The sequence below is a fragment of the Triticum aestivum genome, chromosome 5B (assembly GCF_018294505.1).
Source record: "Triticum aestivum cultivar Chinese Spring chromosome 5B, IWGSC CS RefSeq v2.1, whole genome shotgun sequence".
NCBI classification, from domain to species: Eukaryota; Viridiplantae; Streptophyta; class Magnoliopsida; order Poales; family Poaceae; genus Triticum; species Triticum aestivum.
In genome coordinates, this window is record NC_057807.1 from 117,238,562 (window position 1) to 117,253,686 (window position 15,125).

General features: G+C 45.2%; 1 protein-coding gene and 1 long non-coding RNA gene across 6 annotated transcripts; one reads left to right on the top strand and one right to left on the bottom strand.

Moving 5' to 3' along the window:
* Nucleotides 1–1,222: 1,222 nt before the first annotated feature.
* LOC123110714 (uncharacterized) lies at nt 1,223–4,947 on the bottom strand. Of its 5 annotated transcripts, none has more exons than XR_006453559.1 (6): nt 4,611–4,947; nt 4,333–4,516; nt 4,095–4,189; nt 3,795–3,926; nt 2,022–3,660; nt 1,223–1,910 (listed from the first exon to the last, which is right to left on the bottom strand). It is a non-coding gene; the product is annotated as an uncharacterized lncRNA (long non-coding RNA). The 5 variants fall into 5 exon arrangements; XR_006453558.1 differs by having other exon boundaries at nt 2,022–2,300; nt 3,495–3,660; nt 4,333–4,944; XR_006453560.1 differs by having other exon boundaries at nt 2,022–2,140; nt 3,495–3,660; nt 4,333–4,943.
* A 2,166-nt stretch (nt 4,948–7,113) lies between these two features.
* On the top strand, nt 7,114–14,390 carry LOC123114694 (uncharacterized). Its single transcript, XM_044536132.1, has 6 exons — nt 7,114–7,133; nt 7,225–7,293; nt 7,830–8,418; nt 13,199–13,278; nt 13,387–13,581; nt 13,884–14,390. The coding sequence occupies exons 1-5, from the start codon at nt 7,114–7,116 to the stop codon at nt 13,418–13,420; spliced, it is 792 nt and encodes a 263-aa protein (XP_044392067.1). The 3' UTR covers nt 13,421–13,581; nt 13,884–14,390.
* Nucleotides 14,391–15,125: the final 735 nt, after the last annotated feature.

The window sequence follows — 15,125 nt, forward strand, 5'->3', positions numbered from 1 at the left end:
CTCTGCCTGGAGAAAGTCCTACATCCTGACATAGACATCTAGGAGTTTGAATTCGATAGTTCCAATTTGATAGTTCCAATGTTCTTGTTAGAGCGGAGGCAAGTTACTATCGATCTTACGGCGGCTTTCCTCCTTCCACTTGTCCCAAATGACCTTTTCAGTTTCGTCTTGCCTACAAAAATAATTTTTGAGAGAACCCTTGCATAAGAAACAAATAAAATCAAGAGAATGAATATACAACTGAAAGACAACATCTTTTCAGAAAGAACTTGTAAGAAACAAATGAAAACAAGACAAATGGATGGGTTCGAATCAGACATAAAAGTGGCTATAACTGAAAAGAAACAAATGCCATATGAACAAACAAATCAAAGGACAATGCAAATGCCTAATATTGCCAGGGTATACACCAGAACATGTAGTACAAAGCATCAGTTTGACATAGTACTACCCTGACATGGAAAATCGGTGTTTTTTCATAATATAATGAAGTGTCAGAGGATTATTGTGTTGGTTTGATCTGTCTTGCCTTATCAGAAGCAGAGGACAAAGCAAAAATACACATGGCAGACAAGGAACAAATGGTTGTGTTCATTCTCATCGGCTGCCAGAAACTAACTGGCATGGTCTATGTAATGTAAGAGGTACATTGCATTTCAAAAGAAAAGGCTTCCCTTGCCTATCTGGATGTGAAGATCCATCACTATAATCTTCGTTTTTGTTTGTTTTGGTCGTTACAACACTGTATTGAGCCTTTTCCCTATTCTCTTATTCCAACATATATTCACATGCAACTCCTCTAATCTCTGACATACTAAAGCCTAGCCAAGCATCATTACATCACCAAGATCTGATGATTGAGCTAGTGCATCTATCTCATGAGCCACCATGTAGCTTCTTGTACACAAGAATTGGAACATTTAACTAACAGTGCCTTAATGTCTTCGAGCTCATGACACAATCTGCAGTGAGAAGGATCAGCAATTTTCAGTTTGTTGACACATTAGAAAACTACATGGGAGTTGCACAACTCCAGCGCTAACTGAACAACAAATCTCAGTGCGCAAGCTTTAGCATATCCAGGTAAAGTTCTCAATGAATAGAGTTTGTGATGGACGATTCTTCAGTGAATTGCAAAACCAAGAATTCAAGGTACAGTTCGTCAGAGAACATAAGCAATAGCATTCCTTTTTATCTAAATAAAAAAAGAGGATCGAAAAAATTAACAGAAGAACCGCCTTTTGGTTGGCAAGCATTATTGCATCAGCTTTAAGGTCCGTCAATCAAACAAATCCCAAGCATACGAATTGAACAAACTACTGACAGAAAACTGAAAGAACAAAGTAACCTAAAAACACTTTGACTAAAAAATGTAGACCTACTGTAATCAGCACTCAAACGGTGCAAATATAAAATGATGCCAGCCACTGATTATTCATGAACACAAACCATACAGATGACTAAAGTGCAGAAAACTGAGTGTCCAAACATGCAGAATTATTTGTTTGACCAACAACTCCCCTATTTCAGTTTATTTTGAGGCCGGACCAGGTTTAGAATAACAGCAATGCTAGACAAGACGATAATGAGCTTCTGATCATGTTGTCAAGCAGCAAGTAGTCGGAGAAGGCATGGTGGTGATCTCGCGGGCGGGAGGCCTTCCCCACCGACCTCCACTTCCTCCTCACGTTGCTCGCTATCTCCATCGCCGTCCTCGTCAACTACTACATCGCCCTTCTTGTCTACCACTCCTTGTCGCCACACCCTGTCCTGCCCTGTCCTAGCAGGAAGAAGCCGATGACGGAGGCCGACCTGCTGCAGCCACATGATGTGATGCAGGTGCTCCTCGCCTCCCCGTTCTCTTTTCCCTCTCTCTTCTCTCCGAGTTTTAGATCTTTCTCAACCATTTGCTGCTGGCGTGTAAGAGATCCATTCAGTTAATCATTTTAACGCTTGAGTAGCTACTGCCTCAAAATATCGTGCTGCAAATTTTACATTGCCCATGAATTCTCAGTTATTACCTTTTGTAGAATAGTGTCCTGGTCAAGGATCTCCTACCAAGAGCAGAAGTACACCAATCCCGAAAAATATCACTTAGATAATACTTCTGGTAATACAAATTCCTTACTTCAGAGGAATCCTGAATAAGTGGATACCATACCATATAGTATGCATTACACATGACAGCAAATAGCAGGTATATGTATTGGTAGGAATAGATATCCGACGGGATGCTTCACGTCAAAGTTTTTCTCCAGTAGATTACTGAAGAGGCGATAAAAGCTCTAGATCAAGATAACCTAGAAAATACTCCATTATAATTCTTGAAGAGTTATAAATCTAAAGAGAAAAAATACAGAACCATCCAAGCTATTAATGTATTAATTAACTATCAGTGGCATCCGGTCAAGTATTTTAGGGAAGAGCCCAAGAGTAAGAAACCAAAGCAGACCCCGCCTCTCCAAGGAAAACATCTTCAGAAAACCTAAACTTCCATCCTATTAATTATAATCTAGAGAACCAGAGAACTATCTGTTTGGATTTGTCCTCAGCAGAACCGGTCAACGCTCTCAAACTAAAGAAATACCTTCACCAGATTTTCATTGGCATCCAACAGACGACTCAAAAACATAGATCCCAAATCATATATTATCTGACAAAAAAAGCCTAGAAAAGTATAACATGACATGAAAGTGATGGATTAATGTCTACATAAAATTTCCTGGAGACATTGAGGCTCATTCATTTGCGCTCATGTGAGAGAATAAATAGATAGTGATGTTTTTCCCATAGGCTGGTAACAAATCTCTGTATACACCAGATTAACAACCAAACAAAACTAAAACCTTGTCTATAAAGAAGGGAAATTTTAAAATTCACTAAAGAACTGGTCTGCATTTTTAGATATTAAACAAAATCAATAGTAAACATATTTTTATATTCTAAAATCCCACTTTGACAAATTTACTGGTCATCAACAAACAATCTTGCATATAATTATTTATTGACAATTATCAGTAACATCGAATGAAAACCTAGGATCTTGCACTTCTCGAAAAATAAATAAAATGGTTTACCATATTCCTTCAATTTTTCACTGTAAAATCTACAGGGAGTAGGCTAGCCTAACCATCATCAATGTAAAACTGTCATAGCATGCTAGCAATTTTATACCTTCATTATATGACAGAGCACACCCACGTGGTCAAAAGGTCCACACACACTAAAATTCAGTGCCACTATCAGTCACCTTAACCTCAAACACCACTCTTCCCCACTCCTCCCTTTGTTCAGCTTGCGTGTACCTTGTCCTGTACCTAACTAATTGGTTTCACTTTCCATTTTCAGAAACAATCAGTGTACTTTGTGTAATTATTTTTTGTCATATAGGAATAGGATCCTCCGAAACTGACCAAAATAGTTGAATCGCCCCTACTTCTAGTTAAGACATATCTACTTCAATAATCCTGAGAAGATGCAATATTCAAAGATACCTTTTAGTCCATCCTGGAGCTTGGAGGGTCATTTTTCCTGTTGATTCTGCAAACACCACAGGTCTGCTGCCTTCCCATTCATGGACGGCGGCCAACTGTTCTCCCTCAATTTTCTCCCATAGCATTGCTTCATTTTCCATCTCCTTATTGTCCGCACATCCTTCACCTGCAGCCACAAACCCCTATTCAGAAGAGAGCATTGAGCTAGAAAAGTAATGCAAGACTATTTGTATGATTATATCACACAAACCGTACATGGATCAATCAACACATCATTCTAGTGTAGAGAGAGGTTTTTACCATCCATAGATCATTCAATTCAGAACAAGCACCACTGTTATAAACACCGAGGCAGTGGCAACGTACTTTTTTAACTCAGTTAGATCTTGGTCCTTTTAGATACCCATTCTACTGACCATGTGGAGTTTAAACCTGCAAAAAATGGTTTTCTTAATATAAAGGAGGCATATCACGCATGAAGATATGCATGCATAATTTGTTCTTCGCAGAGTATGAAAGAGGCATATCTTAAGAAAGCTAAATAATAATAGTTGGTATAAGGTAGTATTCATGAATGAATATGGCAACACCAATAACTACCCTTTGAGAATGGCCATGTCTCATGAAACTCGAAAGCGTTGTGTCACAATAAAAAGATCGCCAACATTCATCATTCATGGCGCTACTCTCCCAACCTGCATGTGAACCGACATCAAATAGATAAGACAAATATTCAGATAGGAGAGTGTCCAATGGGAAAAATATCAAACTAATCCCAGCAGGATAGATGCATACAAAATACATGACTCGCTGAGATATGAGAACAAGCCAAACTTACCACCGAGCCCTTTCCAGCAGAAGGCACGCATACTTTCCTCTGCACCGTGGAAGCCATCGGCGCCATGAAGAACATATCGAAAAGGAACTGTACCGAGCCACCGTCTAGACCCCGGGATCTCCTCTTCCTCCTCCAGGTTCGGGCCTGCTGCTTTGCAGCACGGAGGGCGAGCCTCCTGGAGAGGCTGTGGCGGCAGCAAGGACGCGAGATGGAGACATGAGGCGTGTCGTGAGGGAGGAGAAGGAAGAAAGGGAGGGGAACCGCAGGAGGATGGGGACCTGGCCGTCGGACGAGACGAGCGAGGACGGGATTGGGTGCAGCGCACGCGGAGAGGATTTGGGCAGGGGCGGCGTGGATCTGGTGGGTGGAGTAACCCTCCTCGCCCACCTCCCCTATCCATTCATCCCGCCACCGAGCTCGCAGGGGCGGCGAGGAATAGCAGGCGGCGAGGCTCCGGGGCGGAGGCCGTGGTGACGCGAGGTGGAGGGATTGAGGCGGGAGATGTTGTGGGGATTGAGGGGAAAGTGGGCTAGGGTTTGGGTGGTGGCTGATGCGGGAGTGGGACGAGGCGAGGATGGATTGGCTGGGGAACGCGGGGTGTGGATTGGGGAAAACCTCCTGCACGCGGGCGCGGCCAACCCAGCCAACGAGCGTGCGAGACGAGCCCACTCGTCATTGGTCAGTAAAAACGACTGCGAGGTGAAAATAGTTTGACCGCAAGGTGAAATCCAACGGGCCAGACAAGTCAGAAAGACAAATCCGATGACCAACCAAGGGCCAATCGGGGGAGCCTCGTGGAGGTGAGTTGGCTAGCCTCATTATTGTTTTAAATGTGACAGTCTTTAGCACTGTGCAAGGTTTTTTTTTTTGAGAATTCTCGCCTCCTTTATTTATTCAGAAGCAATCGTCATAGGTACAAGATCGGGATCATGAGGATTGCGCAACCAAACATGTCTACCTATATCTAGGTTGCAAGCAAATTTGGCGAGATTATGAGCTTCATAATTGAAGTTCCTGCGCTCGAAAACAAAAGAGCAAGTAATAAAACTATTACAATGGTTCATTATTTCATGTACCAACGATGCATTGGGGCCTCCTGTACCCCTGTTGATATCATTAACCGCTTCTTGGCAGTCCGATGCCACGTGAATCTTCTGTTGTCCTAGGTCATCTGCTAGAGCAAGAGCTTCCCGGCATGCATATGTCTCCAGGGTTAGAGGGTCCGTCATACCATAATAAACCATAGCCGAGGAGCCCAGATAGTGCCCATCCTGGTCACGGCAAAAGGCAGCAACCGCTCCTCCTCTCCGTGAGCGACCCACAGCCCCGTCAACATTAATTTTTGCAGAGCCTGTAGGAGGAGGAAGCCACCTTTTCGGTTGTGGTGGTGCAGGTACAGATTGTTCGCGCACTCTTCGCACAACTAAGTGACCTAGCTCATCGATATAATTATTTATAAAAGAAGCCGTTTGCTGGGGGTTCTGGAATATAGATTCATAGATAGCCTTCCTCCTCGCAAACCATATAGACCATAGTGTGATGACCATCCTTGTGAAGCTAGCTTGGTCCAGCTTTTCATATAGATCAAACAGCCATATTCTTGCGTTGGATTCATCATTTTCAGCCATGATTGACACCAAGTTTTCCTCCGAAAGAGCCCACACGCAGCGAGACATTGTGCATGCTACCAACGCATGTCTCCAAGAATCCTCACATCCACACAACGGACAAACTTTTCTCTCTGACATGTTTCTTCTTTTCAGGACATCCGTTGTAGGGAGTGAGTGATGAGCTAACCTCCAAAGAAAGATCCTCACCTTCGACGGGATTTTAAATTTCCACAAGGAAGTCCAAGCTTTTTCGTCCTTTTCGGTGTGAGATGTTCCGCTACTTCCATTTAACCACTCCTCCCTCTGTAATTTTGTCTTGAGCAAAAACTTATAAGCCGAACTGACACTAAATTTGCCTTTCTTGTCCGGATACCACGCCCAAAAGTCCTCAACGTTGCGGGTGCATACCGGAATCTTCAATATGGCCTCAGCATCTATAGGCAAAAACACGGACCGGACCAAACCCTCATTCCATGAGGCTGTCGCCGGGGAGAGCAGCTCCGAAACGTGCCTGGGAGGGTGAGGAACCAACGAGACAATAGGCCGTGGCGTCATCTCCTTCGGAATCCAGTTATCCGTCCAAATCTCCGTTGATTGCCCATTACCAATCCGACGAATGAGCCCCTGCCTCAACAAATCACGTCCTTCCAATATAGCCCGCCAAATCTGAGACGGCCTTGGTCCCAACTCCGCATCAAGAACCGAATTGTTTGGATAATATGCGGCCTTCAAAATTCTTGCGCTCAAACTCATTGGTTCTTGTAGTATTCGCCAGGCTTGGCGAGCCAACAGGGCTAGATTGAAGATCTCAAGATCCCTGAATCCTAGCCCGCCTAGATGTTTAGGACGTGTCATCACATCCCAGGAAACCCAAGCCGGCTTACGTTGTCCCTGTTTGCACCCCCCACCAAAACTTCCTGATTATGGATTTTATATGATCACATAAACCTCTTGGGAGTTTGAAACATGACATCGAGAACACCGGGATGGCCTGGACCACTGATTTAATTATCACATCTTTTCCACCTGCTGATAGGCATTTGCTCATCCAACCTTTTACCTTGTCCCAAACTCTGTCACTCAAATATTTGAAAGTACCCTTTTTTGAGTGGCCCACGTCTGTTGGCAAACCCAAATATCTGTCGCTCAATGATTCATTAGGGACCTGCAAATGGCCTTTGACCGCAGCACGTACTATCTCTGGGCTTCCCTTGCTAAAAAAGATTGTAGATTTATCTTTGTTGATCCGTTGACCTGATGCCAAACAATATGTATTCAACAGGTTTGATACTGCTTCCGCTCCATCAACACTCGCCCTGAAAAACAGCAGGCTATCATCCGCGAATAAAAGGTGATTCACCGCCGGAGCCGACGGTGCCACCTTAATGCCGCTGAGCTGGGATGATTGATTTTGGGATTTTAAGAGGCACGATAGGCCCTCTGCTGCTAACAAGAAGAGGTATAGAGAGATTGGATCTCCCTGACGAATCCCCCTCGTAGGATGAAAAGCTTCTGACTTCAGCACTGTGCAAGGTGGAGCAGGGCCTCACTATAGCTGGCCAAACGGGCCGGTTTTTTCGGGCCGGCCCGTGAGCACGCCGGCACGGCCCGCCTTGGGCCAGGCACGGCACGGGCTAAATGGGCCGGGCCAGGCACGCGGCACGCCCTGGGCCGTGCCTGGGCTTGGAGGCTGGGCACACGGGCCGGCACGGCACGGCCCGATTACGTTTTTTTTTATTTTTTTATACATATATATATGGTCCAACATGTAAAAGTAGGCTAAAAACGCTCAGTGCGTCAAATAACAGGCTAAAATTATGCAGCCCACCGTGCTAAACCGGCCAACGTGCCGGCCCGTTTACTAACTGGGCCGTGCCTGGGTTGCAGGCTGCAGCACGCGGGCCAGCACGGCACGGCCCGTATAATAATCGTGCCTTGGCGGGCCGGGCCGTGCCAGACACGATTAGGATGGGCCGTGCCGGGGCGGCCCGTTTGGCCAGCTATAGGCCTCACGGCGCTCACCCCACTCCTCTTCCTTTCCCCTCACTTTTCTGCGGTGAGGCACCCTGCCCCGGCTCGCGCGAGCTCCGCCATTCCTCCCGCTTTCACTATCGTCCCGCCCTCCGGCGTACTCTACTCCCGCAGCTCCGCACTCCGCTCCTCCTCGACCTTGCGGACGCTCCTCCGACGGTCGCGACCGTGCATCCGACGCCGCCGGGGCGGCGCGATCTCCCGCCCTGAGAGGGGCAGAAAACGGACGGTGAAGCAAGAAGAAATACTCGGGGGAGGCGCAGGACCAGAGGCGGAAGGCGAGAAGGGGAGTGCCAAGGCGACGACGAAGGCGACCACGAGCCACGCCGACCCCCCTGCGGCTCGCTGCCCGCGCCGCGTCCCCCTAGGCCGCCGCCGCCTTTGCAGTGCCGCATGGTCTTCACCGTCGGCACCTCCATCGCCTCCGTCCTCACGTCGTGGGCAGGTACGCCCCTGTTCACTCCCCCTGCCGTGCCCCGCAATTTGTATACTTCATATGCTGTTCTCGGGTTCAGAGTGTATCATTGGCTTGTCTGGTTGATTACCTTTCTGCGTTTCAATTGCTGCTGTATCTGAGGGAGTAAGATAGGGGGTGATGCAGTTGTGCAGCTGCTTGCTGCTGATTGCTGAACCCTTGTTAGTTTGTTTGACTTATGTAAGACTATAGGGCACACCTCAATCGGAACCACAGCTGCACTGGAGCATTTTTGTTTCAGAATGCCCCATTGGTGGTGGTGACTGACTGCAAGTGCACCAGGTTACAGTCTTATTGATGAGTTCTTTTTTCCAATGCTATATACTACTTGTAGTCATTTTTTCAGATGGCAAATTCATTTTCGAGAAATCATGCTTGTGGTTTCTGGCAAGGCAACTAAATTTGGTACAAATTTAATCAAGGGAAGTTTTTTTTAATTTGGACAACTAAATTCGGTAAAAAATTAATCCCCACCAACTCGCGCCGGAACCCGCCAAGAACCTCCAGTACCTTCTCCGCTCCCGTACATTTAGCAGCAAATTTGTCAAAATTGCTAAGGATCCCTTAAATTTTGCCATGTCTCCAATTTTTTCTAATGGCAAAATGTCATGTCTCGGCATTTCTGCCATGGCAAATTGGTTTTTTGTGATTGCAACTTGTCATGTTTTTGTTCCCACGGCAAATAAACATGCCTTGTTCTTTAAGTTTTTTTTTTTACATCCAAAACATGTTCGTATTGCCATGGTCTACAAGAGTTCATCAGAATTATTAAGCAATTCTTCGTATTGACATACAACCAATCCATGATTCCGTTCCAAAATAGATGACCCAACTTTGTAATAACTTTGTACTAAATTATTATTTAGTACAAAGTTGAGTCATATATTTTGGAACGGAGGGAGTATCTGTCATGGCAAATTGTGCGCTACTTTAGGTTTTCACCCCATGGCAAATTTTAAAGATGTTTGCACATGGCAAATATCATTGCAATTCATAATTAGTTAAAGCTTTTTGTCATGGCAAAAATCTTATAAAACTCTTTTGCAATGTATCGAATCCAATTTTTTGCCATGTAACCAACACAAATTTTTCCATGGCAAAAATGTCATTACTTTTGCCATGCCACCTATAAAATTGTTGCCATGGCAAAAATGTCATTACTTTTTGTCATGCCACCAGTTTTTGTAGGATATATCTTTGTTCGTGTTCTTTATTATTTTTATAGCAAGCGTTTCTGTTTTATTTTTACTTTTTTTTTGAGGGTTTCTGTTTTTTTACTGACTGTCTGTTTTTGGATTTATTTTAATTTTTTGGCACAAGGTAATACGATGGGGGAGGCCCAGCAAGGGACGCCCAGCAAAGGCTAGCGCCTTATCGGGCCGGTCGCGCTTGGAGGATTGCCCCACCGAACGGAAACGTTCGATCGATCAGACCTTCCAAAATCCTAAAAAAAATTTAAAAAAAATCAAACCTTCCAGATTAAAACGATTCGTTCGCTCGGGCCCAGATCGAACGTCAGCTCTAATAATATACTATTTCCCTTCGGAGTATTATTTCCAAAAACGAAAGATCTGCTTCTGTGCGGATCAGCTTCTCCCTTCGTACGATCTAGATTCCCCTCTCCTCCAGGTCGTTACACGATTGGATCTACATCTCTCTTTCAGCGACAGGAAATTTCAGGATATCAACTGGATCTTCACGCACATGCAACGGATTCAATCCCCTCTGTTAAAGAGTTGGATTGGAATTAGCCTGCAGGCCGATCGAATTGTATCGCACGCGGAAATGCAAATAGCCTCCCAACACGCGTGCGTGTTAGTAATCCAATCCGATTTGCACTGGAAGACGGACACAGGCCCCGCCTCAAGCTTTTGATATATTATCGGCTTTTCTAGCATCTTGGTGGAATTTGCTCCCTCTCCTGAAGTCGAGAACTAAACTAGACAAGTCTAGACATGGATTCTGTCGATCAAGATCGTCTCCTAGATGAGGCTATGATTGAAACGAGAAGAAGGTGGGGGTGGAGCCAGGAACAAATTGACGAGTTTCAGAGGGAAAGGACAAGAGATCGAGAAGAACTGCGCCAGGAACTGGCTGCAGAATTGCGTGAGAGGGAAAGCATGGAATATGAAAGAAGACATAGGGACCGGGCCTCCGGGCCAGCCATGTTGGATCTGTTTGTTCCGGCAGTCGGCGAGACAAGGGAACAAATCTGCGCGGTGTGCCTTGAGGATTTCGTGGAAGGCGGAAAGAAGCTGAGGAGGATGCCCTGCTACCACTCCTTCCATCAGCGCTGCATCTTCGACTGGCTTCGCTTTAACCGTCGCTGCCCAGTGTGCCGCTTTGCGATGACCTCCGTCGAGGAGCAACGTGCCCTTGACCGGGCACAAGCCGAGGCAGCGGCGACATGTGGTGATAGGTCAGAGCCAGCCAAGCGGCAGAGACACAACCCGGCTACTGATTGAGGCAGCCAAGCCCAGTGAATTAGACTCGACACCTGTGATCTGAAGACGATTGCACTCGGCCAAGGACTTTCTCTCGCTTCTGATCTGAACTTGCCTTCAGTACATTTGGCTACTGATTGCATAAGTGGTACTCCAAAGTAGCATGGTGATTTTGGGAGATTAAGGCTAAGATGGGATCTTTGACGGAGTAAACATGATCCATGATTATCTCTGTAACCTGACCTATTTTTAATCTGTGTAACCTGACCCTTTGTTATCTGGGGCTGGGCAACCCCTTTTCTCTTCTGCTCACATGCGGCTGTAACTGCGCCTAGTAGCGTACGCTGTGTACGGCCCGCGTCCTTGTATACTTCTACCTTTTTTATCAATGAAATGACATGCAATCTCGTGTATTGGCAAAAAATGAATCCTAAATGCTAAAAAGCTACTGAGTGCTGGTTGTCACGTTTCAGCACTCACCTTTTATCACCGTCCGATCGGCGCGATCGAGCCCAGGTATTCTTGGTCGGCACGAACGGTTCGTCCTCCTCCCACGGACACGTATTCACCTGGGAGGCCCACCACTACCCACACGCCTTGTCCGTTGGCTCACTGTTCGAAACCGTCGAGACCACCGCCCCAATCCTCCCAATCCGCTCCCCATTCTCTTCCCTTCTCTCCCTCCCTCCTCGACGCCAAGCCCCCCAAGCCGCAGTTCAACCGCGGCCCCCAAGCCGTCGACGGCTGCCGGAGAGCGGAGGGCGTGCGCGGCGGCGGTGTTTGAGCGACAGAGCTCCGCGAGTGTGCGTAGGTGCGCGTGGCCCCCGGAGAATAAGGCGGAACGGGTTCAATCTCGTCGCGCCCAGGGCCAAAAGGGTGCGTGCTGAAGGTCGCCGACGGCGCTACGTGTCCGGTGGCCTAGTGTTTTGGATGATTCTGGAATCCTGAGGTATGCACCCATCGCCGCCGTTCTCTCTGCTTTCTGCGTGTGCCCGGTTGCGGAGGGTTTGGATTTAGCGGGGATTCATGCGAACATGGAGGTGGATTTAATCACGCGCCCATAGGTTGTAGTGGTTTTCGCTTCAGTTAGGGACGAATCGTGGTGCCTCGTGGTGGGGAATCTCGGGGTCATGCCGTGAGGGATTTGGTGGTGTGCTGTCAGTTATCGTGCCAGATCTGTTTGGTCTGAGATGGGCATTTGTTTTTGGCAGATGTTTGGTGAACTTCGTTTAGGATTTTTTGAGCAGTTGCTTCGATTTTGCGCAGGAGTTGCCTGATTGAGGCTATTTGAGGTGGCGAAATAGAGCTGTCTGAAGAGTTGCTTTGAACAGCTTATGGAGTTGCTTCGACTTTGTGCATGAGTTGCCTGATTGTGGCTATATGAGTTGGCAAATTTAGAGCTGTTTGAACTACTAGGCGTGGGGGCGTTCACCGAGTTGATTTGACATTGTATACAAGTTGCCTGTTCAGCGTTGTTTAAGTTGCTAAAATTTGTTAGAGCTGTTTGAACTACCTGTACTGGGGTTGTTAACCGAGTTGCTTCGACATTTATGTATGGGTTGCTTGATTGAGGCTGGATGAGTTGCGGAAACTTTTAAAGGAGTTTGTTTAGTTCAATTTTCATTGAATAGCGTCGATAGCGGTCGCCATTTGCAACACATATGCTAAAGTATCAGACTACAACTGACCACTTCACGGAATACTTGCTTTTTGTTTAGCCTTGTGTTTGGCACCACACATGGTGCTCCCTGAACCGTGTCTTCCCGTTATACTCATGATAACAATTCGTAGCTGTGTTTTGACAAGTGTTTTTGTTTGATGTTTTTTGCATGTATCTCTTATGGACATCTATTACTGTGTTGTATATTTCCATCACAATTTTTCCAAACTGCAAAATTGCCAATTCTATAAGAGGATTACAAGCTTTAAGATGCCCAAACTTTTCTTAATATATAAGATGTCTGATCAATGATGGTGTAGTTTGCTGAAATTTACAGATTGTTGGGGCAGCGTTCGAAACATAATTTGTTGGACTTGTTTTTCTAGATTTTTGTTAGGCCCTTTTTTTCTAGTAACTTGCCACAAATCAGCATAGAAATTGTTCGTTAGCCTGAACCAAAGTTGCCTAATCAGTACCTGTGTAAGTTTGTTTTCGTTGCCTAACTTAAGTTTGTGTTGCTTTAATGGTTCATCAGCGAGCTCTAGGAAATGTCTTTTTTCATGTGTTATAAGCAACCTACAGTGTTACAAGTAGTGAAGTCCTTTTTTTATCAGCAACCTGAAAATACTGTATTATGTGTTTGTAGTGTCCAAAATGTCTGAGGCAAGGAAGGAAAGTGATGGTCAGGGTTTACAAGCAAACCAAGAGGGTGTACGAGGAGCAGAGGTAAGAGTTCTGAGCGTGGCACGGTGGAGTGTCTGTCATGTTTGCCATGTTCGAGTTCCGTGACCTTTTTCAATGCGAAACAGATGAACACATTTCCCCCCAATGCAGGCACACTCACTACAGAAACAGAACCCAACTATGATTGGCTACAAGCGTATGCGCACTAAAGGAATAATTTGTCATGGGAGTCGCCCGTCAGACATAGACAGCAATGTCAGTGCACAAGATGATGAGTAAGAAGGCAAGGAGGTCACAGAGGAGGGTGAATCAAAGCCAAAACGCCGAAAAACATGCAGAAATGAGGTATTCATTCATCATGAATCGAAGTTTTCAGATTCCATTTTTTTCAAGGCAGTATGGATTTTGTGTGTTCTTTTTAGAAGTTGCGAGATGAATGTGTTAATTTTTAGCAATTCTAGGTATGGTTTTTGGCTGTTAAATCGTGCGTAAGAAAGGCCACTAGTAGTTTTGAGCATGTTGAAGTTGTAAGAAGAAATGATGGTATTATGTATAGGACAAACATCGCATCATCATGGAAATAATATTGATACTTGCTAATTTCTGTCACACAAAGTTTAACTTAGCCCATTTTTACACACTTGTAGGGTCGCAGGAACAGGGCATCACTAGCAAGGTTGTTCAAACTAAACAAAGATTTAGTGCAATTTCAGAAGGACGAGGTAATTCGAATTGAGTTTGGAGGTTTGTTGCAGATTGCAGCATGTAGCATGCCAGAAGACTTAAGTTAGTGGGTTATGAAGCATTACGACCTCGAAATTTCCCAACTTGTCATCATAGAGAGGGGCAAGATTCCAGTAGATGCAGCAAGTGTTCACAGGATATGGGGTCTACCAAACAGGGGGAGGAAGGTTTGCTACGAGAATAGAGCAGATTACTCATCCAAAATGTACAAAATCTTCAAGATCAATACGAAAGGCTCACCAACACTAACATCTTGGTAATCAAGGATATGGCTGGGGCAGCAAATAACAATTTCCTACGTGCTTGGTTGGCAGTCGCCTTCTCATGTTTCCTTGCTCCTACCACAAGTTTGAACATATCCCCACGGCGTTTTCCTGCTGTGATGCATGTGGATGCGATAACGAAGACGAATGTATGCCAGTTTGTAGTTGATCAATTAAAATTGGCATTCGCGGGAGCAGGTGATAAAAACACAGTCTGCTGTTGCGTCATGCATTTAGTTGTAAGTCTATCTTGCTCTTTATCTTTTTTTTCATAGTCTTTCATCTTCCTACTCTTGTTGTTCATCTACTCATCTTTTCCGTTTTGTGTTTGATTTGCCTCATGTAGCTGTTATATCTGGACTCATTAGATGTGGACGAACCGATCGCAAGCACGGTTCCAAGAGTGTCGGTTTGGGATTCTGATCTTATTTCCAAGGTCATTAAGAAGGACAAAAAGGGCCGGGGGGAGTTTGGCAAGTTGCGGGTAAGTTTCCTCTTATGTTTGTGAAGCACACGATCATTCAGTCACTTTAGTTTTCTTTCAATTTTGTAAGGAGGTCATATAGAAGTCAGGCAACTTGCCAAGAAATTATCAGGCAACACACTATCATTAACTAGGCAACCACATTTTTTCCTAAGCAACTCACCAGATGTGTGTTAACCCTAGGCAAAACATGTGTTGTTATTTTGTTAAACCAATCATAGGCAATACAGACTTATACTTTCAGGCAACTATACATTTAATGCTTGGCAACTCACAAATAGCTTGAGTAGAGATAGTTGCATACTCACCAGGGTTTTTTCCCCTTTTTTTGACTTTTTCTTTTTGTTTGCATTTTTCTCACACTTCAAATTATAGCTCAAGACCGAGTTCGCCCGCTT

What these genes read in the sequence shown, in the direction of transcription:
- LOC123114694 (XM_044536132.1), top strand. Translation starts at nt 7,114, where the DNA reads ATGGCCTTTGACCGCAGCAC. An exon ending in CTATCATCCGCGAATAAAAG is followed by an intron (nt 7,294 to 7,829) that starts GTGATTCACCGC and finishes CCTGGGTTGCAG; the next exon opens with GCTGCAGCACGCGGGCCAGC. An exon ending in CGTCCTCACGTCGTGGGCAG is followed by an intron (nt 8,419 to 13,198) that starts GTACGCCCCTGT and finishes ATGTGTTTGTAG; the next exon opens with TGTCCAAAATGTCTGAGGCA.